This window comes from Perca fluviatilis, chromosome 9 (assembly GCF_010015445.1).
Source record: "Perca fluviatilis chromosome 9, GENO_Pfluv_1.0, whole genome shotgun sequence".
NCBI classification, from domain to species: Eukaryota; Metazoa; Chordata; class Actinopteri; order Perciformes; family Percidae; genus Perca; species Perca fluviatilis.
This window is the reverse complement of record NC_053120.1, coordinates 23,175,242-23,194,892: the sequence shown is the minus strand read 5'-3', so window position 1 is coordinate 23,194,892 and position 19,651 is coordinate 23,175,242. Positions and strand designations below refer to the sequence as shown.

The window sequence follows — 19,651 nt, the reverse complement described above, 5'->3', positions numbered from 1 at the left end:
TCCAAACTTTACCCATTTTTTTTTTATCATTGAACAAGTTAAATAAGCTTCTTATAAATGATAAGGACATCTGAATAACGCTGGCAGCGGAGGCAAATTTAACAGCTACAGTCAAGACTCACCAGCATATCTTATCATTCATACATACAGTTAACTGACAATGCAGGGACATGCAGCTGGGATGGGTATGGGTGGATAAAAAGTAAGGTATGTAGGGAGCATAGGCAGAAGAGACAATGTGAGTGTGATTGGTAGCTCATTCATGTGTATTGCTGGCTTTGAAGCCCAAAGGCAGAATAAAGCAGTATCAACTAACTGTCTGTTAACCCTGCAGTCACTTTTCAGATAAACAAAGCAGCAGAGATAGGAATAAGTACAGGGAGAGATAATGTATCATTCAACATTTTTTGCATAAAGATGTGTGCGCCATGCTGTAAATGAACGCTGTGCAGATTATGTGCTTAAAATGGAAAACAAAACAAAAAAATCACAGAAATTAGACAATAAAGTGATCCACGTACAATCACACTAACGGCACAAATGAGACTGAATTAGAACAGTATGCGCTCGACTCTTGCTACTTTCTAATTATTTACGGTTATGAGAAAGCTTTCCGTGCATGTAAAGGAGAAATAGTGCAGGGTGCACAAAAGTGTGTGATGATCAAATGGAGACAAAGTCAGTTATGGACAAACAAAACATTCCTCAAGAGTTACTAATCAACAACCCTGTGAATGTTGTTTAAACCATTCATCCTTTTGCATTTGATGCTGAATATTTATATATATATATATATATATATATATATATATATATATATATATATATATATATATATATATATATACTTTACTGACTGTATGTTACACTCACTGATAAACCAAACCAACATGTGCTGTGGTGAGAAACAGAGTGTGTTTCTTGTGTCTTCTAGGGCCGGACATGTTAACAGTCTCTGCTGCAAGCAGTAAAAAGTTAAGACTAATGTCCATTTATTTGCCTGCAGTGGGGTCGGATCCTGATCACCGTGACAGCATACAGCAGCCAGAGAGCTTGAAAAGCCTGCAATCAAGAACTGAGTGTTGAGTTTAGACTTTTAGTTGGTGGCCTGCGGACCGTTTAGTTTAGCTCAGCCTGGGTGGCTGTGTTATATGGAGTGTGTTTCATATTCAGTAATAAAACATTTAACTGTCCTTCCTCTAAACCTGTGTGTGTATACTATATGTATGCTCCTGGAAACATCAAACCTTGTTATGCTGTGGTAACATATGCACCCAGTGCACCCTCTCTGAACTTCCCCCTTCCAGGAGGCAACAAAAGCTGTTATATTTTCACATTCAAAACTGTAACAACGTCATAAAGCAAACACATTACTGCCACCTATTATGCGGCGCTGCTGTGAGCACCGTGTCTGCATGAAAAGCAAAAGCTGGACAAGATGAATCAGACAGTTTTCCGAGAAGCTCAATAAAAGCTCTGAAATGACCATATTCATTAGGTTGTGTGTGTGACATAAATACAATATGTCTCCCTCTATACTGCAGTGTGCGTGAGGAGGACGGGTGTTTATGCGACAGACAGCGAGGCTGCAGAGCTCAGCCCAGTCTGGACCAGCTCAGCCCAGCCCAGCCCAGCTCGACGCAGCCGGCACTAATCCATCAACACCACCACTAAATCATCAAGCTGCCAATAAAGCCAGGCGGCAATACATTACAGGCCTGTGGCAGGCTTTAGCGATAATGACATTGAGAAGTCCCCTCTGGCTGTAGGAAAAGCCTGGGCGCATGACACACTTGCTTACAGAGGCAATAATATATGGAAATGCATCAGCGTGCCAGACAGGGGAGAGGAATGGGGAGATAGGCGAGTAAGTAGAGCTTAGTCTATTCATAAGGAAAGAGGGAGGAAATGGCCTTCACAGTGACCACTTCCTATCAGATTTCAATGTGGACTCAAGCAAATCCAGCATTCAATGACAGGGCTCATTTTAGATTCAAGCCTCTCCAAACAAGCCATCTTACAAGCAATCTCATATGTCAACACCCCATTTTCTGTCTTATCTTGCTCTCATGCAGCTGAGTTTATATTGCTACAGTTTGGACATGATACATGTTAGATACAGCACTGCCAATCATCAGCATGCTGTGTGGCACAGAGGCAGGCCAGCCGCATTGGGACTGAATGAACGGCACGGTGAACTGCTGGTCTCTGCCATCCTGCTATCTTGTGGCTGACATTGAGAACAATCTGCCTGTTAATCCCCTCACCTTTACAGCAAATGCACACACATGCTCTCCGAAAAACACCAAACTTGAAACACAGATCTATTGGAGATGTGACGGAGAGGGGGTTCTGATCTTTATGGTGACAGAAGTTAACTACAGAGCCTACGAGGACGGAAAGCTGGTGTCAGATGTGGCGTGAAAAGGCACTTAGAGGTTACACAGCTACACTGTTCCGTGTATGGAGGAATGAGAAATAACACCAGAGCTCATCTGCCTCAGTCTGTCTAGAAATCTGTCTGTCTCCACGGTGACATATTCCTGGGCAAGGCGTTTAAAAAGTTTAAAAAATGGTTACTATTCTATGGCAAACTCAAAGTCTAATTTTAATCTTTGCATTTAAATTAAAAGTTTACTGGGTAACTGTGTGCTGAGAAATTTGCATTAGCCTAAGGGTCATTAAGGTTTTCTGAAACCCATTCAGCACACATGGCCATCAATTTGAAAATAAAAACTCTTTTGACATTAGTTAAGTGGTATTCCAGTGTAAAAATAAAACTTGGAAGGCTTGAGGTAGGTTTTGCGCTCCAAGCTATTGACCAGATTTAACCTTGATTTAGTGATTTTTAAAATGTACAGATTGAGGTTAAAATACCATGTGTGGAAATGAAATTACTACTCACTCGGAGCCCCTTGTAACTTCAGGAAATTTGTCTTAACAGCGAACAATAGGGCACAGCCACACTGATTTGTCAATTAAGCGGGAGAACATTTAATTGACAGTGTTGCTGTCTGCCTCAGCTTGTTCTGAAAACCTTTGATGCAGGTGGTGCAAAAGCAATAGCTTGACATTTTGGGAAACACCAATATTTGCTTCCTTGCGGAGAGTTAGATGAGAAGATTGAGACCTCTCAAATCTGTCTGTTAGATGTTGAGCTAGAGTCAGCTAGTTAGCTTAGCACAAAGACTAACACAGGGAAACAGCCAGATTACACCCCATGAAGTTACTGCTCCTGGCCAAGAATGGTTTATAAAAAAATACCCGCCTTAAACAAACAAGAAATAACATGTTCATCAGCAAGCTGTAGAGGAGTTCTGTTACCCTCAGACAGAGACGGGCTAGCTGTTTCCATCCGTTGTCAGTCTTTTTGTCAAGCTGCACTAACTGGCTAAGGGCTGTAACTTCATATTTACTGGACAGATGAGAGTATGGTCTTGAGCTTCCAATCTATCTCTCGGAGAGAAAGCAAATAAGCGCATTTGCCAAAATGTCAAAGTCTTCCTTAAAGAAGGCAGCAAAATAATTAAAAACATTAAACCTCCTCTTTCTGATTTAGATATGACTGATGTGTATCCAGTGGGTCCAAAAAGTTCAATTTCTCTATACTTTTATGACACACAAAAACACAACACAACTATTGTATGGAGGCAGAGGTATCAGTACTGATTACATACAATATTTTCCACATTGAAAAGTGATACAAAATGAAAACCAGACAGGTTTAGTTTCCAACATGAGTCTGACTGTAGTTTTTCTTCAAGAAAAAACCAACACGAGGCAGGAGAGACACAAAAAAAAAAGACAACAAGAGGTTTGTGCTGATAGAATAAAAGTCTGGATTTATTTCTGTTTATCTATACATTAAACAGGTGTTCCTGAATGCAGCAAGAGAAAACACAGAACAGGATGCTAAGCGTCAAAGAGCTGCTCGCATAGCAGAGGTGTGGCCGGTTTAGCAAAGACATGTACACTCTCTATCGCATATACTTCTAACATTTTCTGTAAATGTAGGGTTGCCTCTGGGAGGCTGAAGTAGGGTGAGGGAGTGTTTACTGCAATAGTCTTAACATTCTTTTCACATTATCATACCAACTGGAAATTCTCCATACAGTAATAACCCTGTCTTTCCCTAATGATCATTGCAATGCAGTTACAACTACAGACAGGTATATACCCAAGCAGCCCTGTATAGCTCAGTTTAATTCAACGAAAACCTAGTAATTGTTACGTACGGATTGTACGGATTTGTCATGTCGCCATTGTCCCCTTTGACTCAATCTTGAGTCTGTGCAGACACATTCAAAGGTTTGAACACTCCCCAGTTATCTCTCTCCCTGGATGTCCCTCCAACCAACAGTGATGTGGTACCAGGTGATTACAACTCAGCACCTGCATAGGAATTCAATTACACACAAAGCTCTCTGGGTCAATTCCCCGGACCAGAGCAAAGCTTAAAATTGAACCATTATGAAACAGTCCAACGAATGGCTTAAGTGCTTCCATGAAACCAACTGCTGTGCATTTGAACACACACTGCTCACAGTAGAGAGGAGATCCCCAGCACATTACATGTTCACAGACATAGAGTAACAAAAAAAACCAACAAATATTTATATACAGACAGGTAAAGCGAACCCCCCCGCCCCCAAAAAAACACTTTGGCGCAGAAAAGATTCCATTGTGACTGTACAGGGTAAAAGACAATATAATGCACTTGTTGTATAATAAAGCCAAGTCCAGACACGGTGCTGTACATTTGACTTTAGCTCACAATAAGTTAATCATGAACAAATTGCTACACCAAATTCCTATTTTTTAACAGTGGAAATTACATTTGAGTTGTTAAAATATTAGTAAGGGACAAAGAGATACAACTGGGAAATCACAGATTAAAGTGGCAACTAAATAAAATCAATCATTACAAAAGTGACATGCTGAAACTCCCCAAAACAGTCTCCATGAATGCACCATGAAGACTCTGTGATCTCTATTATGTTTGTTTGACACATAGCATTTCAACCAGGTGGGGCTCTAGTTTGTACATTCCCCAAATCACTTCTAATAGATATTACTTTTCCACCATAAATACAACTACCAATGGAATCCCACTTCTGTGAAACAAACTTAACACTGACTCAAACAGAACATTGTTTTGCTGAGGACCTCTTCTACTGTATCACACGCTTCCCAGTCCGACTGAGATTTCCTTTTATGACAAGTGGTATCCTTTAAATGTATCGGTCATCTGAGTGTGATCTAATAATCATGTATAGGTCACTAATCAGGTATAGTGAAACCTGATCTAATCAGTAAAAATGCATATTTCTGAAAATACACTGCAACAATGTGATATTGGTAGACAACAGATGCTAGAAGCAGATGCATCTAATGAAAATCAGCAAGTTATGAGGTACTTCTGAAGCTCACAGCTGAGGATATAATCACCATCTACAATATTTGGGTGGATAGCATATAGTTGATACAGTAATAGCAGGGTTATCGTTTCGCGAAATATTTTGGCTTAAAATCTGATTAGCTGAGGGGATAGTGGCAGTTGACACACCTGAATAAAACATAGCTGAATGAGGATAAAAACATAGAAAAACAGCACCATTTGAGGTCCGATAGACAGATCAGTTTTTGAACTGTTTGCTGGTAGCACCCGTCAACCAGTAAAAATCTCAGAATGCAATACAGAGACAGAACACAACCACTGATCGACTGCACAACATAGCAAAGAGCGAAGATATATATTCAGAGACAACCCCTTTACAGCAGCATCTTTAAGCAGGTAATAAAACTGATTTCTCCTCAGAATGATATTGTGTACTGAGGTGTTTTACAAGTTTTATATGCTGTACATGTTGAGAGTAACCATTTATACCTTTCCTATAGATTTTTTTTTAATAAACACACATAGTTTACAGTCACTGACAAACAAACACCAGAGTAACAATGAGGTAGGACGGTGAAGTTAGATGAAGTAGAACCGGTTTGTGGATTGTATACAAAGTTACTGATACCTTAAGAAAAATATAGACCTTACAATATTCCTCCCATTTTTTTCTCATTTGAAGTAAGTTTGACATTGTATCTGAGGCTCAAACAGTTATGCGTTTTGTGTGCACTTAGTTGTGAAAACTGCTAGATGAAGCCATTTATCTTGTTCCACACAGTGAAGATAGAACTGATCTCTTTTCCCCAATCAAACTGTCAAAAAGCTACATAAAGCTCCCTCACTTTTGAAGCTTTGACAGATGTTCACAACATAAGCCAAAACACCAAACGATGAGGACAGGATTTGCTATTATCTCGATACATATGCATTTCTAAATCCAGTCCATATAAATGACAGCAGAGTAAGGAACTAGAGGTGGCACAGGAAGAGGATCACAGAGCCAGCGAGGTTACATTTTCTCCCTATCGCTACTTGAGTGTGACAGTGAGAGGAGTGGAAAGTCTGGTGTGTTGTGTCACAGAGCCAAACTAGCCTATACCATCCAATAATGGCTTTGCCAGACTATGTACTGGTTTATGTTACTAATATGCTGCTAAAACCCAGGCTGCTCCTCTGCAAGTGACTTGGTACATTTGATAAGAGATTGGCCTTGCCATTACAGATTAAACCAAATCTGGGTTCAAAACATACAGTACTTCCATACAGCTCTCATCCATGAAAGACGGTTTTAGTTAAAGGATTAGACTTAATCGCGCGCAACAGGAAACCAGCCTTTGAAAAGAAGTTAACATTTCAGATATTGTAATAGCTCCATTAATGCTCTATCTTAAAGCTTTCTTTTTAACCACACCCCCTTTTGGCATCAAACATCAAAGAAACAAACACAAACACAACACACGACAATGTGTCAGAATTTCAGCATGGTTGCTTTGCACAGCAGAACTCTTTTCTTTCTTTTAAACCGCATGTATTTTAAATACATGCTAGCCCATGTAAACCTCACATGTTGTTTTGTACAGGAAAAAAAAATAAATGAAAAAGAGATATTGTTTAGAAAAGAAAAAAAAAAAGATTCACTAGGCTCTATAACCTTGGCATGGGCCATCTTTTGTGCAAACCCTGCTGATTCCCCAGTCAGCATCCCCCTTCTTTAACTTGATCTCAGCATTTAATACTTTGGCTTACAATTACCACTCATTTGTAAAAAATACACAATTATCTCTATAGGAGTCATATTTATGTATAACTAGCATCTTCACACATTAAGTTAAAGCACATATTCCAGTGAGCTTGCACATTTCATAGGATAATATCTTCAGGTTGATATATCATGTTTTGGGCTGGACAGCCAAATAGAATTTTTGACTTTTGCTTGTCAACTTACCAAGTAAACCATTTATTGTTCAGGAGGCCATGGCGTAGTTATCGAATCCAGTTTCAACACAGTGTGACTTGTGGAAATCTGGTTTTCTAAACACCCCGAATACATTTTAAAAGAATGAAATATTTGGAAGTAGTACTACTTCTAAGTAGTAGTTGGAAGTATTAAATCTATCCAACTTGTTTTGGAGCATTGGTATGTCAGGGGCATATCTGACTGACAAAACAAAATGCTATCCCATAACTCATTCTTGCCATAAAAAACAATAAACCAAAATGTTCTAAGGTGCTTCATGATAATACAATGATTGTTAAGCTTTATCTATATAGACATTTAAAAAAGAAAAAGGACAAATACCACAAATACCTTTCTTTATGACTGAAGAAATTGCCCAGAAGTTTAAAGTGCATTCAATGTAAAGGTTTGTTTTTATCTAACTACAGCGTCTCAATTAAGTACAATGGTTTAACGATACAAATTCTCATCTTACTGTGGCAGCTCATTAGAAGGTAGAACCTAAGTGGGGCTTATTAAATATTGAATGTTGTGAATCTAGCTTAATGTATGGGCTCTGTTAACGGAAGCCTTGTGTTTCTTGTTCCACAGAGATCACTTTGGCTAAGAAAGGGAAATATTTTTTTCATTTGTTTGTAGATTCCACTGATCTACATTTGGATACAACATCAAGCTTAAAGCCAACAATTCATAAGAAAAAAAGAAAAAGTAAAAAGAAACAAGAAATTGTCTGGTAACATGGAATTACAACCTCAATTAGATAAATCAAAACTTGACCAGAGCCTTTAAAACGGTAACATGTAACATGACGAGAAACTGAAATATCCATGTTTGGTGGAAAAAATAAAAAATAAAAGTTTTATGTACACTAAAATATCTCCAAAACATAAGGTAGCTTAACAAAAGGCTGATCTGAACTTTTGCAATAACAAAAAACGTGACCGACAAAATGATAGACAGAAATAAAACAACCGACAAACAAGAATCTAGAGTATGAAGAGGAGAGAGGCTTGATGGGAAGCTCTGCAGCAGATTCACAGTTAGCCACAGCTAGGTCACAGTTGAGATTTCAATCTGCAGCATTTAGTTCCAGCCTGCAGACAGCCACACAAACCATTTTAGATCAAAAGAATAAAACAACTGGTGAGGAAAAAAAAAAAAGTAAAAACATACAAGAAACATTTTCAAAGTTCTGATGGCATAGCTCAGAGGAAATTGTCACTGGAGCGACCTTACTTTGTTCCCCAGTGGCGTGGCTTATAGAAGAAGGGGTTATTATGGGGTTCAGCAGGCCCAGATGACTTCAAACAGCACAAAAGTGTTTCAGACAGCTTTACCCACAGCTTCCACATGAAGATGAGGGGGGGTAGCAAGTAGCCCAGCTCAGCTCAATCTAATGGTGTGAACCACACAGAAAATAGTACCTAGCCACCTCTCACATTCTCACAGCAAAGTGCAGGTGAAGCTTCATCGCTTCAGCTTACTATACATTTACAATCACAGCTTATTAGAAAACCCAGGGGCATACCCTAGTGATTGCCAAATCCATGTAAGGCCTTTCTAGGCATTAATGTGCCTGTACCACTACAACTCATTAAACAGTCAAATTGTCTGAAAGTGACATGTTTGCTTAAGAGTAAGATGGGAATATCCCATCCAAACCGTTCTCATTGATGGCAAATGCTCATAACTAAAAGGTCAAACATAAAAAAAAATAAACAAATACAGCACTTTATAGACTCCACATTAGAGTCATACTTCCCATTTAACCTCTGTAAGCTGTCTTTTTAATAAAGCCATGTGTTGTGATTGACCTACAGTTAAGGGGGCGCACACACATAATTAATATCTTGGAGCAACAGAATCTCTGTTGCAAAATGCAATCTCACTGTTACCAATTCAAACTTGTGCATTTGAGACCCTGATGTCTCATTTTATGCAATAAGTACCAACAGCAAACACTCAGATTCCCAGCAGCTATTCGGTAGTCTCCAAAATATCCAGCCGTCCACACAACTTAGATCTAATGCAAGCTGGCATCACTATCTTTATAGAAGCAGATGACTTTATCTAGGGAAATAACCTCTCCACCAATTACTTTTTAAAAGTTTAAGGATTCAAAACTATGTTCTGACACAGAACAATAAATCAATTTAAAAATTACATGTAATCTTTCCTTTGACACAAATGCACAAACGTCAACAAACCATGCCTCTGTCCCAATCCCACTGTAAAGCTTATAAAAACACTCACACCAGCTCATATCAAACTAGTTCACACACTGATGGGTAAAGCTGTCTGTTAGCCAATGGGCACTGAGGAAGGTGATGGTTGCTCTATAGGGAGCTGGGAAGGGGTCTATTTGTTTTAACGTTTCATATAATAACCAATGGGGGGGGGCAGAAGGCGCTGGCGTGACAACAGTTGACCACTACATGCCATCGTAGGTGAAGTTCTCCATCTTGACTGTCTGTCGAATGAGCAGCTTGGACTCCCGCCGCTCCTCGTTCTTGATGGACTTGTTGATGTCCATTATTTTTTCACAGATGTATTTGTTCACTTTGGACAATCTCTGCGTAATCTCTGCACTGTCCGCTGTCTCTTGAGACACTCTGTCGTAGAGACACTCTGGGGAAGGAGCGAGCGTGAGCAGTCAGACTACATCAAATTCAAAATTGCTAATATTATCTTTGTCTGGTATCTAATAAATATGATTCAACCATTGAAAGTCTGTATGAAAAAAAGAAAAAATTAAAATAATTTTTCTGTACCTCATGTTTTCCAACTTGTTTCAGCCTACAAACAGAACAAGGACTCATCTCTTTCACACGGTCTTGATTTTATAGGTTCAAACCTGGAGTTTCTTACCTCTGACAATTTTCAGTTTGCTGGGCGACAGTGGAGGTTTGGGCAGGGCATCTTTCTTCTTTTTGGTGGCCACTCCAGTGACGCTACGGTTCTTGAGGGTTTCTGTGCCCCAGATCATGACAGCCAGGTTCTTTGTGAACTTGGAGTCTCCCTGGGTCCGCTGCAGCTGATGCCACTTCTCCTCCTCCACCCAGATCCCTCCACCGAGGTGTACCTGCAGAGCGGACAAGTGTAAAACAGAGAACACCACATTTTAACATGTGCATCTACAGTCTGCTGTAAATAAAAATATCTTGCAAGTGTTGTCATCTGCACAGTGCCAGACAAAATAAAATGTCTAATGCATTGTGGCTTTTATCAGTTCAGTTTAAAAACAACAGAACTAGCGCGTTGACACTTTTAAGCACACAATGCTCTGCTCTGCACAGGACAGCGTCATCTACTCTACACTTGCTCGCTCATGCAAGATTTCCAACTACCTATTGAAGATATGTCTGCCTCATCCACGGGGGATTTTTTTTTTATGCTATTACAGTTACCTAACTGTTTCATAACCTTAAGTTGTTGTTGTTTACAGATCAGTTTGCAGGGATTGCAATTTTACTCAATCTTATTATTTTTTTAATTGTTTGCAACAACAGAAGGCAAGATGGAAGCAATTAGGTGAGGGAAACAAAAAACTTAACTGAGATTTAAAGGGGAATTTGTCTTCTTTTTTTTTTTTTTAACATGGACCCAATTTTCAATGCATTTGTGTTTAAGTGACTAATGTGAACAAACTCTTTGAAATTGGTCCAGTGTTGAGCGAGAACGCTAGAACATCTTTAGGGCAGACGCGCACCATCAATTTCCATCCACTAAAAGTGCCGTTTCTGCCACTGACAGTTACAGATTGTTATTAGAAGTGCAGTGTAAGGTCGTAGGCTCGTAAGGTGACTTAATGAAAGACAGCAGTGGGAAAGGCAAGTGAGGAGAGAGGATATCTGGGGAGTCTGTTCTTTTGGAGTACAAGAAGCGTAGCTTTGAGATTGTTAAAGATTTTCAATTGCGCATTTCTGAATTGCCACAAAACTAAACAAAATGTTGAGATACACTTAGCGCAGCTTTCATAGAAGTTACTTTTGGATACAGACAGGCAGAAGTTGTGGTCGTGTGCTACAGCTACAAATGGATCCCAACACTCTGGTCCATAGTCCATACAAGCCATCGGGTCTGTAGTGACCATTTTTAGCAGCCAACCAAAGAGGGGAAGCAATCATATGCCAATGCACATTTTCCAAAAAGAAAAATGCTGTTCCAAGAATGGAGAGCTGCAGACAGAGCACAGGTAAGCTAGTGCTGTTAGCTAAAGTTACTTGACCTGGCATCAGTTAGTTACACACAAAAGCATGGCAGGATAACGGCAACTTCTACAGCTTTACATAATGTAGTCAGACACTTATAATAACAATATGATCCTGTCAATGGCAAAAACAAACACTTTTAGTGGACGTACAGTACATTGACGGTCACTATTGCCACATACTGTAGGTTACATTGCAGCTGTTTCACAACAGCCGGTTACAGCATTTTTGCTCAATACTGGACCAACTTCAAAGATTTTTGTTCACATTAGTCACTTGAAAAATACCAAATGTCCCCTTTATCTCTAGTTGGTACCATACTTGGAAGCATATAATTTCACCGTAAAACAACACATTTGTTCTTTCTGCATATTGTTAAACTCAATAATACACTTTATCCCGTGATGATGATGCTGGCCACCCACTTGCCTGGGACATTTGTGTTAGGTGCTCTGGGGTCCGAATCCAGTTTCACCAATCTACAATGCTCCATGTGGGTGTAAAACCTAAATGGACAAGGCAGATCATAGCTTGTCATGGCAGAACATATCTTAGCCAGCTACTGCTTAGACCAAATTACAAATCCCAAGAAGCACCACTTTCACCAACTAGGAGACATTAATAAGCTCAGGCCACTGGCTGCTTGCAGCCTGGATTACCTCCACTACAAACTTAGCCTGTAGCTCTCTACACACTTCCACTGCATGTTGCATAAGCCAAGCCGATTGCCAGCCTAGCCACTGGTCTTCTAGGTTAACTAATGCAACAGGGGGCATATGTGACTTTCCCTTCTCTACTCTCTTATCACTGTAAAGTCTTTAGGCTAGCATCCAAAAGGCTTTCCCCTGTGCAGCTAATGTGCTTTAGGCCCCTGGCCAGCAGACAAGCTTTTTACTGCCCTTAAGTTAGACAAGATTGTTTTCATCCTCCCTCCCCATTGCTTTTTGTTTATCTCTCTCCTCCATCTCTCCTCCATCATTTGTACCTTTCTCCCCCTCTCTCACTAGGGCTAATCTGTCAGTCACTTTAAATTCCTCTCGTGCAAATAATTAATATGGGGTCCCCGATGTAGGAGAGTTCTAATTTGCAAGTGTTCTTCACGCTTGAAGTGGCTGCAGGCCCCAGAGCTTGTAGTACCAATCCCCCCCCTGTCATCAGAGACAGGACGCTGGTTGAGTTACAGCAGTGCGGGAGTAAAGAACCCTAACAGCCTAATAAACACTGATGATGCTGGCTGAGCTTGCAGGAACAATAATAATCTTCTCAACCTTGTTTACCTGCTAGGGTAGGGCAGCCAGGGGGAAAGGACTGATCAACTATGACAGCATGTTCCCAGGTCCATGGGTGTTAAGAGGAAATACAGCATTTCCTACAAAATCAGGCTACTTCCCAGGGTCACCCCAAGGCAAAGAGCCAGGAATACAGGAGAGGGAACTGAAGGAATCAGGACTCGCAAAGGGTGAGAGGGGTTATTTGGATAATCTTCATTGAAGGTTGAAAGTCCTGATCTGTAATGTAACATTTGACCATACAAATTACAGGTATATTCAAATCTATAAGTGAAGAGGTGGACATATAAATAAAAGATAATCATTTAATGCTCAATTGATCATTATTGAAAATACAGGCCTGTTTTACTGCTGACTGACTGAACATTACTAACAAGATTCATTTCTTGCATGTTGGACTATGTTAAATGCCTGTCCATCAGTTTTTGAGTGATGGCATCTTTCAGTCCTGTGTTTTAAATGTTAGTGCTGGGGATACCCTTTTGTTTAAATTTGGATTGAGTGATTTTGACTTCAAGAATAAATGTCAAAATACAAAAAAAAGGTGACGGAGATGAAAACCAGACAGGGAACATCACAAAGACCACATGGAAGGATGGCATCGGAAAAAATAGGCATGTGAATACACAAGACAAGGCAGTTGAAAAAATGGTATTCGCGTGCCACTTAGAGGGAATCAGGAAAAGCTAACTAAATAAAGAGCGTCCCTTAGTGAGACTTACCTTCCCATCGTTGCAGGTGTATACTGTTCTGGGTGAGGGTGAGTAGCTGGAACTGGTGTTGGCTTCTTCTCTGCATGTTTCCTGGGCCTCAACAATGGGTTCAACCACTTCAGCCTTGATTGTCTGAGTGCCATTGTCATGCATAGGCTCTGAAGATACAAAGGACACATTTAACATCATGGAGATACAAGCAACAAATCTACGTCTGTCAGCACTTCAAGTTGCAGTGAGGTCAAAGGCCATTTAGGTATCAACTGCTAGTCAACTTGACAGAATAGAGGATTACACTAAAACAGAACAGAGTTCTAGTAGCATGTGGCCATGACTTTTCTGGTCTTTCATAATGGGACAGGTCCCACCTGCTAGTCTGCTTGCTTCCCGCCTTGGGCCTAGGCTTCCTTGTGCCTCGAGACAGGCGGTTATTTTAGCCCAGTAACTAAGCTGGCTTGGTGGCTGGCCATGCTAAGCTCCAATGTAGCGGATGAGTTTTAATATCGGTCAGTGCATTCCATCCCCTGCCTGACAGCACCCCGGGGTGCTCTAATCTTTAGCCTGTCCATTAGATGGTCCCACCAGTAGCCAGGCGCCTCTGTCCAGATCTACAGGGGGGCTGAGGTTAACACCAGCATCTGGCAAAGCTTGAGTGCTGCACACTGCAATGACACCACTTTCAATCACATTTACAGTGCCTTTTATTCAACTTCCTGTATTGGATTTATTACTTTACTATTGCTGTATTATAATCCCATTGTTGTATTATGTGTGTCTATTAACTATAACACCCATCTGTTATTATATTTTTTTACTGTCAGTTTGCCACCGACTGCTTATATTTTACCCCCAGCTGTACAAGGCAAAATATCTCTCTTTACATTTCCTCCCCCAAGATTTCTCATGTTTTACCTTATATCCTAAGTCTTCTTGGAGAGCTTGGGCTGGACAGGAAACATTGTTGTTGTGGTAATATAGATACAGTGTTTGTACAACTGGGTTATACGATATAGACTTGACATAACTTCAGGCTTATTGAAATGCATTAGCAAAATAGATCTACTTTACATTGCTACAGGGGAGTTTTTGAAACCTGTATACATATCTTTAAAAATGGGAACATCTGACCATGTCTTAATTTTAAGAAATGCCTCAGCATGTTATTTGGCTTGACTGAACCACAACCTTCCTCTCTTTTAGGATGGTCACGCTCATCATTAGTCCACACTGTCAACCTAAGAAGCAAGCCAAACTAAGGCACCCAAACTCAAAGTTTATCTACTTTAGCTCCATTTATAATTGTATCCGTTTATCTTAATTTCAGTAGAAAGACACAGAATTGTATCAGCAGTTCTAAATGCTCATGTACATCTAAATGACAAAGACATGGTCTAAATAGTACCGGAAAACTATTCGAGGGCCTATGTGGCATCTTCCTTTGTTTCTTTTCAGACTTAACTGCAAAAACAATTGTGTTTGGCATTTCTTGGCATGTCACGGTTCTTAAAAATGGCACAGAAGTGGCTACAATCAGTGAAGACGTACAGTTAACACTCAAATTTGAAAATGTCTACATGCTTGCCTCCCACCTCCTTACGCTAAAAATTGCATATTCTGGCTATAGATGTCACTGTCTAAGACTGACTTTCTAAGAATAAAAAGCTCTGAATTGCAGTAGACATTTTCTTTACATTACTGCAGGTTAAAGGTTACTAATAAACTTTTTGGCATGTACACAGCAGTGGTTTGTATGTTGGTGTGTATGCTCCGGTTCTCTCACCGCTGCCCAATCTCATGAGAAGTACGTCTTGCAGCCTCCTGTTGAAGTCCCTTAGTTCTTTGACTTCTGTCAGCAAGCTGCCATATTCCTTTAACTTCTTGGCCTGCTGCACTAGCTGCCTGCGGGTTCTCTCCAGCTCCTGCTGCAGCCTCCTCATCTCCTCCTCCTGTTGCCTGTAGCTATGAACCAGTTCCTCATACAGGACTCTGGGAACCACTGCTGCAGCTACCCCAGACACACAATCCGTGTCCACCTCCAAATGCTGTGGTTGCTGCTGGTGATGATGTTGCTGATGCTCTGCATCCATATCTTCATCTTCGTCGTCTGCATCCTCTCCCTCCTCTGCCAGCCGGTCCTCATCCAGGTCTTCTTCGCCCTCCATACAGGAGCTGGCTGCATTTCTCTCCAGACGAGCCACTACTGCTGCCAGACTCTTGGAGGAGTTGGAAAGGGGGCGTCCATGGTCCTGAGACAGGGCCTAAAGAAAAAAACAACAGTCAATTTAGGCATCAAATAGGCCAGTGAAATAAAATGTAATACCTAAAAAGTTGAGCATGGGAACATGATAAAAATAAGACAAGTGTTTGGAAGTGGGCCTGATAAAATATTTTACACAGTTTTACAAATCTCTTTTCTGCATCAGTGAGATAGTGCACTTAATATGTAACAAAATGTAATTCCATCAAACACTTCAATCTAAAAATGACATGACAGACTGCAAACAGTTTGTTTTGAATGTGTGGATCTCAACAGGAAACAGGAAAAGAGGAGTCACGGAGTTCTTTGATGAGCCGCTCAGAGGATTTGTCTGTGAAAGGGCAGCTGTCCAGAGTGCTGAATTTGTGTTAATCCAGCATATGGTAAAAATAGCATGGGGGATTTTGGGTGTCAGCCAAGTTTATGGAAAAGTGACATTGTCTCATTAACAGATACTGTATTTTTAAATATAAGACTATTGCTGTCTGTGTGTCACACAGACACATTGTTTTTCATGAGCAAAATTATTTAGGGTTGTCACTGTCAAGACAAGATTGTCTTGATAAGTAATTTAAGTGGGATACTTTGTTAGTTAATTTTGTTAGGAACCATTATTGATCTTTGCACCCACAAACATTTTTAACAATTTTAATTGATCACAGCATAATAAAGATTTATATCACTCATGCTATCAATACATAAGCATTATTTCAGCATAATTAAGGGGCTGTGTGATTGAATGTCATGATACTGGTGTCTGTACTACTTTACGTATAAGCACAATTTGGTGTGGAATACTCCACACTACCCATTGCTGCCCATTCAAATGTACAAACATGTTTCTTTCAAAATAACACAACTACTGTCAAATCTAGGTGAGCCTACCTTTTTATGCCTGAGTGGCATCCTCTCCTCTCCAAAATTGTTCTCAATAGAGTTTCCTGAATTCTTGATGGACATCTTGGGAATTTTCATCTTCTTTTGCATTATACTGTCTTCAAATTCCTCTACTGTATCTGTGAAGTGCAGAAATAGAAGCAGGAAGAAACTAATAAAGTTTCTAAAAAGTTAGATGGAATTTAATAAAACGTGAAAGTACCTGCAGAATTATTTCATCCATTTGTACAATCCGAGCAGAGGGCGTTTTATCTTTCCATTCTACTTGATCAAACTTACTTTAGCACTCTTAGCCCAGAATTAAAAAGTAAGGTTTACAGAGGTCGCACAAGCTTTTCAAATAGTCCTGTCTATACTGCGCTTTAACATAACTGCCACTGTTAAGGTGTTAGTTAGATCGGACCGATCCTGCAGCCCAGACAGCTCACATTCGGGGATTAGTGATGCAGCTAGTTAAAGATCGACCATAGTAACGACCGTGAGCTAACATCATTGTGACTGGAGCTAACGTTAAGCAAACTATTTCACTTGCACACTTCAGCACATTGACATGATGCGCTGTCATGAAACAGCCATGACGTTGACATGTTACTGACAGACAGGTTGCTATATATTGTGTCCATTAATATCTGAGACACGGCGATTACTGCAGCACCGCATCTCCTCTGTGGCACAAACCAACAGATATGCCAGTTTACACGCTAACCGCAAAACCACCAATGCTATAGGGCTAGCGTCTCGTCTACATTTGCAAACCTCTACAAAACAGATAGAGGGTCAACCATGGGCTGTCACATGTGTTTATCATGTAGTGACAGCTCTGCGTCTGCACGCAGCTAACTAGCGCCTGAGCGCTAACATGCTAACGCGGAACGAATACACATCAAGCTAGCAAGCGTTAGCTACATGTTGTAAACAACCGTTGTGACTGACTAGCGTTGCATGCCACGTATTTATCGAAACGAGCAGCACTACTCTATCGAGCAAGAGGGCTAACTCTTGGAAAACGACACCCTAAATGTAAAAATCTGTAACGCATTGAGGACAAGGTACGACTACCTACCAAACTTATCTTAGCATATCTAACTAGCTTATCTAGCTAGCCACAGCCGAGGACGTTGTTGTGGCTATCAGTGTCAGATTCCAGCTGATCACGTCTTGACAGATCGGACAAAAGGGCTTGTTTTGACAGCTTGACACGTTTCGCGCACATCAACGTTACTTGGACAGACAGAGTAAAACAGCATTAAAAAGAGAAAAGCTGATGTGTTAAAGGGCAACTTACCTGCAAGGGCAAGGATCTGTGCTTCGCACGGCTGGCCTGCGCTGCCATTCTCTTCAGTTCTGTGAACCAGATACACCTTCTGATTATCAAAATCTGTTTTTTGCAGAGGTCTGAAATCTTCGACATTTGAAACGGGTAACGCGTAGCACATATCGTCTTCAAAGAATCTAACAAAAGCATACATTATTTACTTCTCTTTGGTCCTGCACTTTGGATATGGTTGACAGTTTTTCCTCACAAAGTATTAAAAAAAATATATACACATAAGGGGGCTGGGGCTGGTATCTGCGCTCGGCTACTCTTGCCTGGTCCACATCACCAGGGTACATCATCCAGGCATAAGTAATAGACATGACATTCACTTTGCTGTTTAGAGATGTTTAGCAGAACTAAGTTAGCGTATATTGATTTATTTGTTTCATAACCATTTAAAACACAATTTCCCATGCACATGTAGTGTAATTATAATATTAAACATGTTTTTTAATTTCTCTCAAATTGTAAACAAGAACAAGATTTAAAAAAACAAACAATATCAACCATAGACTGTATGATACCAACATCAACATATTTAAAAACTATTTGTTTTTATATTTCAAGCATTGTGTTACGTGATTAAGCAAGACATTTCAGGCGTCATTACCTTTATCAATTTAGACACCCATTACTTCTCACTCTGTGTTCTAAGCATATACAGTCTATGGTTCTAAGGGAATTATTTCAGGGAACTACAGAGAGAAAAGCCACCAAGATGATTACCTGCCTGGTAAGATTCCATTGGTCTCTGTGAGCTTTCATGTGTTTCCTGGTGTACACTTCTCATCTGCTCCTTGTTTCACAACAAAAATACTTAAGGCCAGCTGACAGAAATTAACTCTTTGTTATTGTAAGACAGCCAGGTGGTTATAAACACAGGATGAATTTCTCTCAGTTGTTACTCTAATAGAGAGCACCACAATCAATAAATGACACTAACAATTCTGTTCTGCTTCGGCTGCTGTAATTGAAAAGTAACTGATGCAGAACTATATAAAGCCTTTTTTCTTCTCTGATATTTTGTTTCATAGTTTCAGGCATTTAGTTCGTTGTGATTAGGCCTGCTTCAAATGCCAGCTTGGTGTTTGTTCACTGTGCTGTATGACCAGTTTCAGAGTGTGTTGGATGTATACAAGATCATTTTAAAACAAACAACAAAGAGATCACAATAACTCTCAGAACCTAATGCCAGTCATTTTATGTCAGTTATTGGAGCAGTGTTTTTGGCTGTGTTCAATACAAGTGAGTGGTTACATCTGCCAGCTATGCTTTTGATTTGGGAGACTAGCTTGTTTCATTTTTCTGTGAAGAAGCATCAAGTTGAACTGTCAAAATGTGACATTCATAGACATTTACCGAAGCTACATTTTGCAACATTCTATTTATAAATGGTATTATTAAGGGGTTGTTTTAGGCTGTGTCATGGTCATTTCGTATACATACATCTATGCACTGATACTTTGGCAGAGCCCCACAAACTATGACAGGAATGAGAGTGATGGACAAGAGATTTGAGCAGCTTCTCAACAAGTTGAACACAGGATTACTGCTAATCTAATCTTCTGTTCAATGGCTCTCCTTTCCTCACGGCTGGGTTTGTCAACA

General features: G+C 40.1%; 2 protein-coding genes across 9 annotated transcripts in view; both read right to left on the bottom strand.

Moving 5' to 3' along the window:
- agbl4 (AGBL carboxypeptidase 4) overlaps positions 1-19,651 on the bottom strand; it is a 429,765-nt gene that overhangs the window by 51,423 nt on the left and 358,691 nt on the right. The gene's annotated exons all lie outside the window — the stretch shown is intronic.
- On the bottom strand, positions 3,816-18,386 carry bend5 (BEN domain containing 5). 5 transcript variants are annotated; one of them, XM_039811731.1, is made up of 7 exons: positions 18,193-18,386; positions 18,011-18,069; positions 16,714-16,844; positions 15,352-15,829; positions 13,581-13,729; positions 10,227-10,440; positions 3,816-9,986 (listed from the first exon to the last, which is right to left on the bottom strand). In XM_039811731.1, the coding sequence occupies exons 3-7, from the start codon at positions 16,813-16,815 to the stop codon at positions 9,790-9,792; spliced, it is 1,140 nt and encodes a 379-aa protein (XP_039667665.1). In that variant the 5' UTR covers positions 16,816-16,844; positions 18,011-18,069; positions 18,193-18,386; the 3' UTR covers positions 3,816-9,789. The 5 variants fall into 5 exon arrangements, with proteins under 5 accessions (XP_039667665.1, XP_039667666.1, XP_039667664.1 ...); XM_039811732.1 differs by having other exon boundaries at positions 18,202-18,386; XM_039811730.1 differs by having other exon boundaries at positions 18,011-18,194.

Coding starts and splice junctions, on each gene's coding strand:
- bend5 (XM_039811730.1), bottom strand. CDS start 18,194: ATGTATGCTTTTGTTAGATTCTTTGAAGACGATATGTGCTACGCGTTA. Junction 13,730..15,351: donor TCTCATGAGATTGGGCAGCG/GTGAGAGAACCG, acceptor TTGTATCTTCAG/AGCCTATGCATGACAATGGC. Junction 9,987..10,226: donor CAAACTGAAAATTGTCAGAG/GTAAGAAACTCC, acceptor CTCCTTCCCCAG/AGTGTCTCTACGACAGAGTG.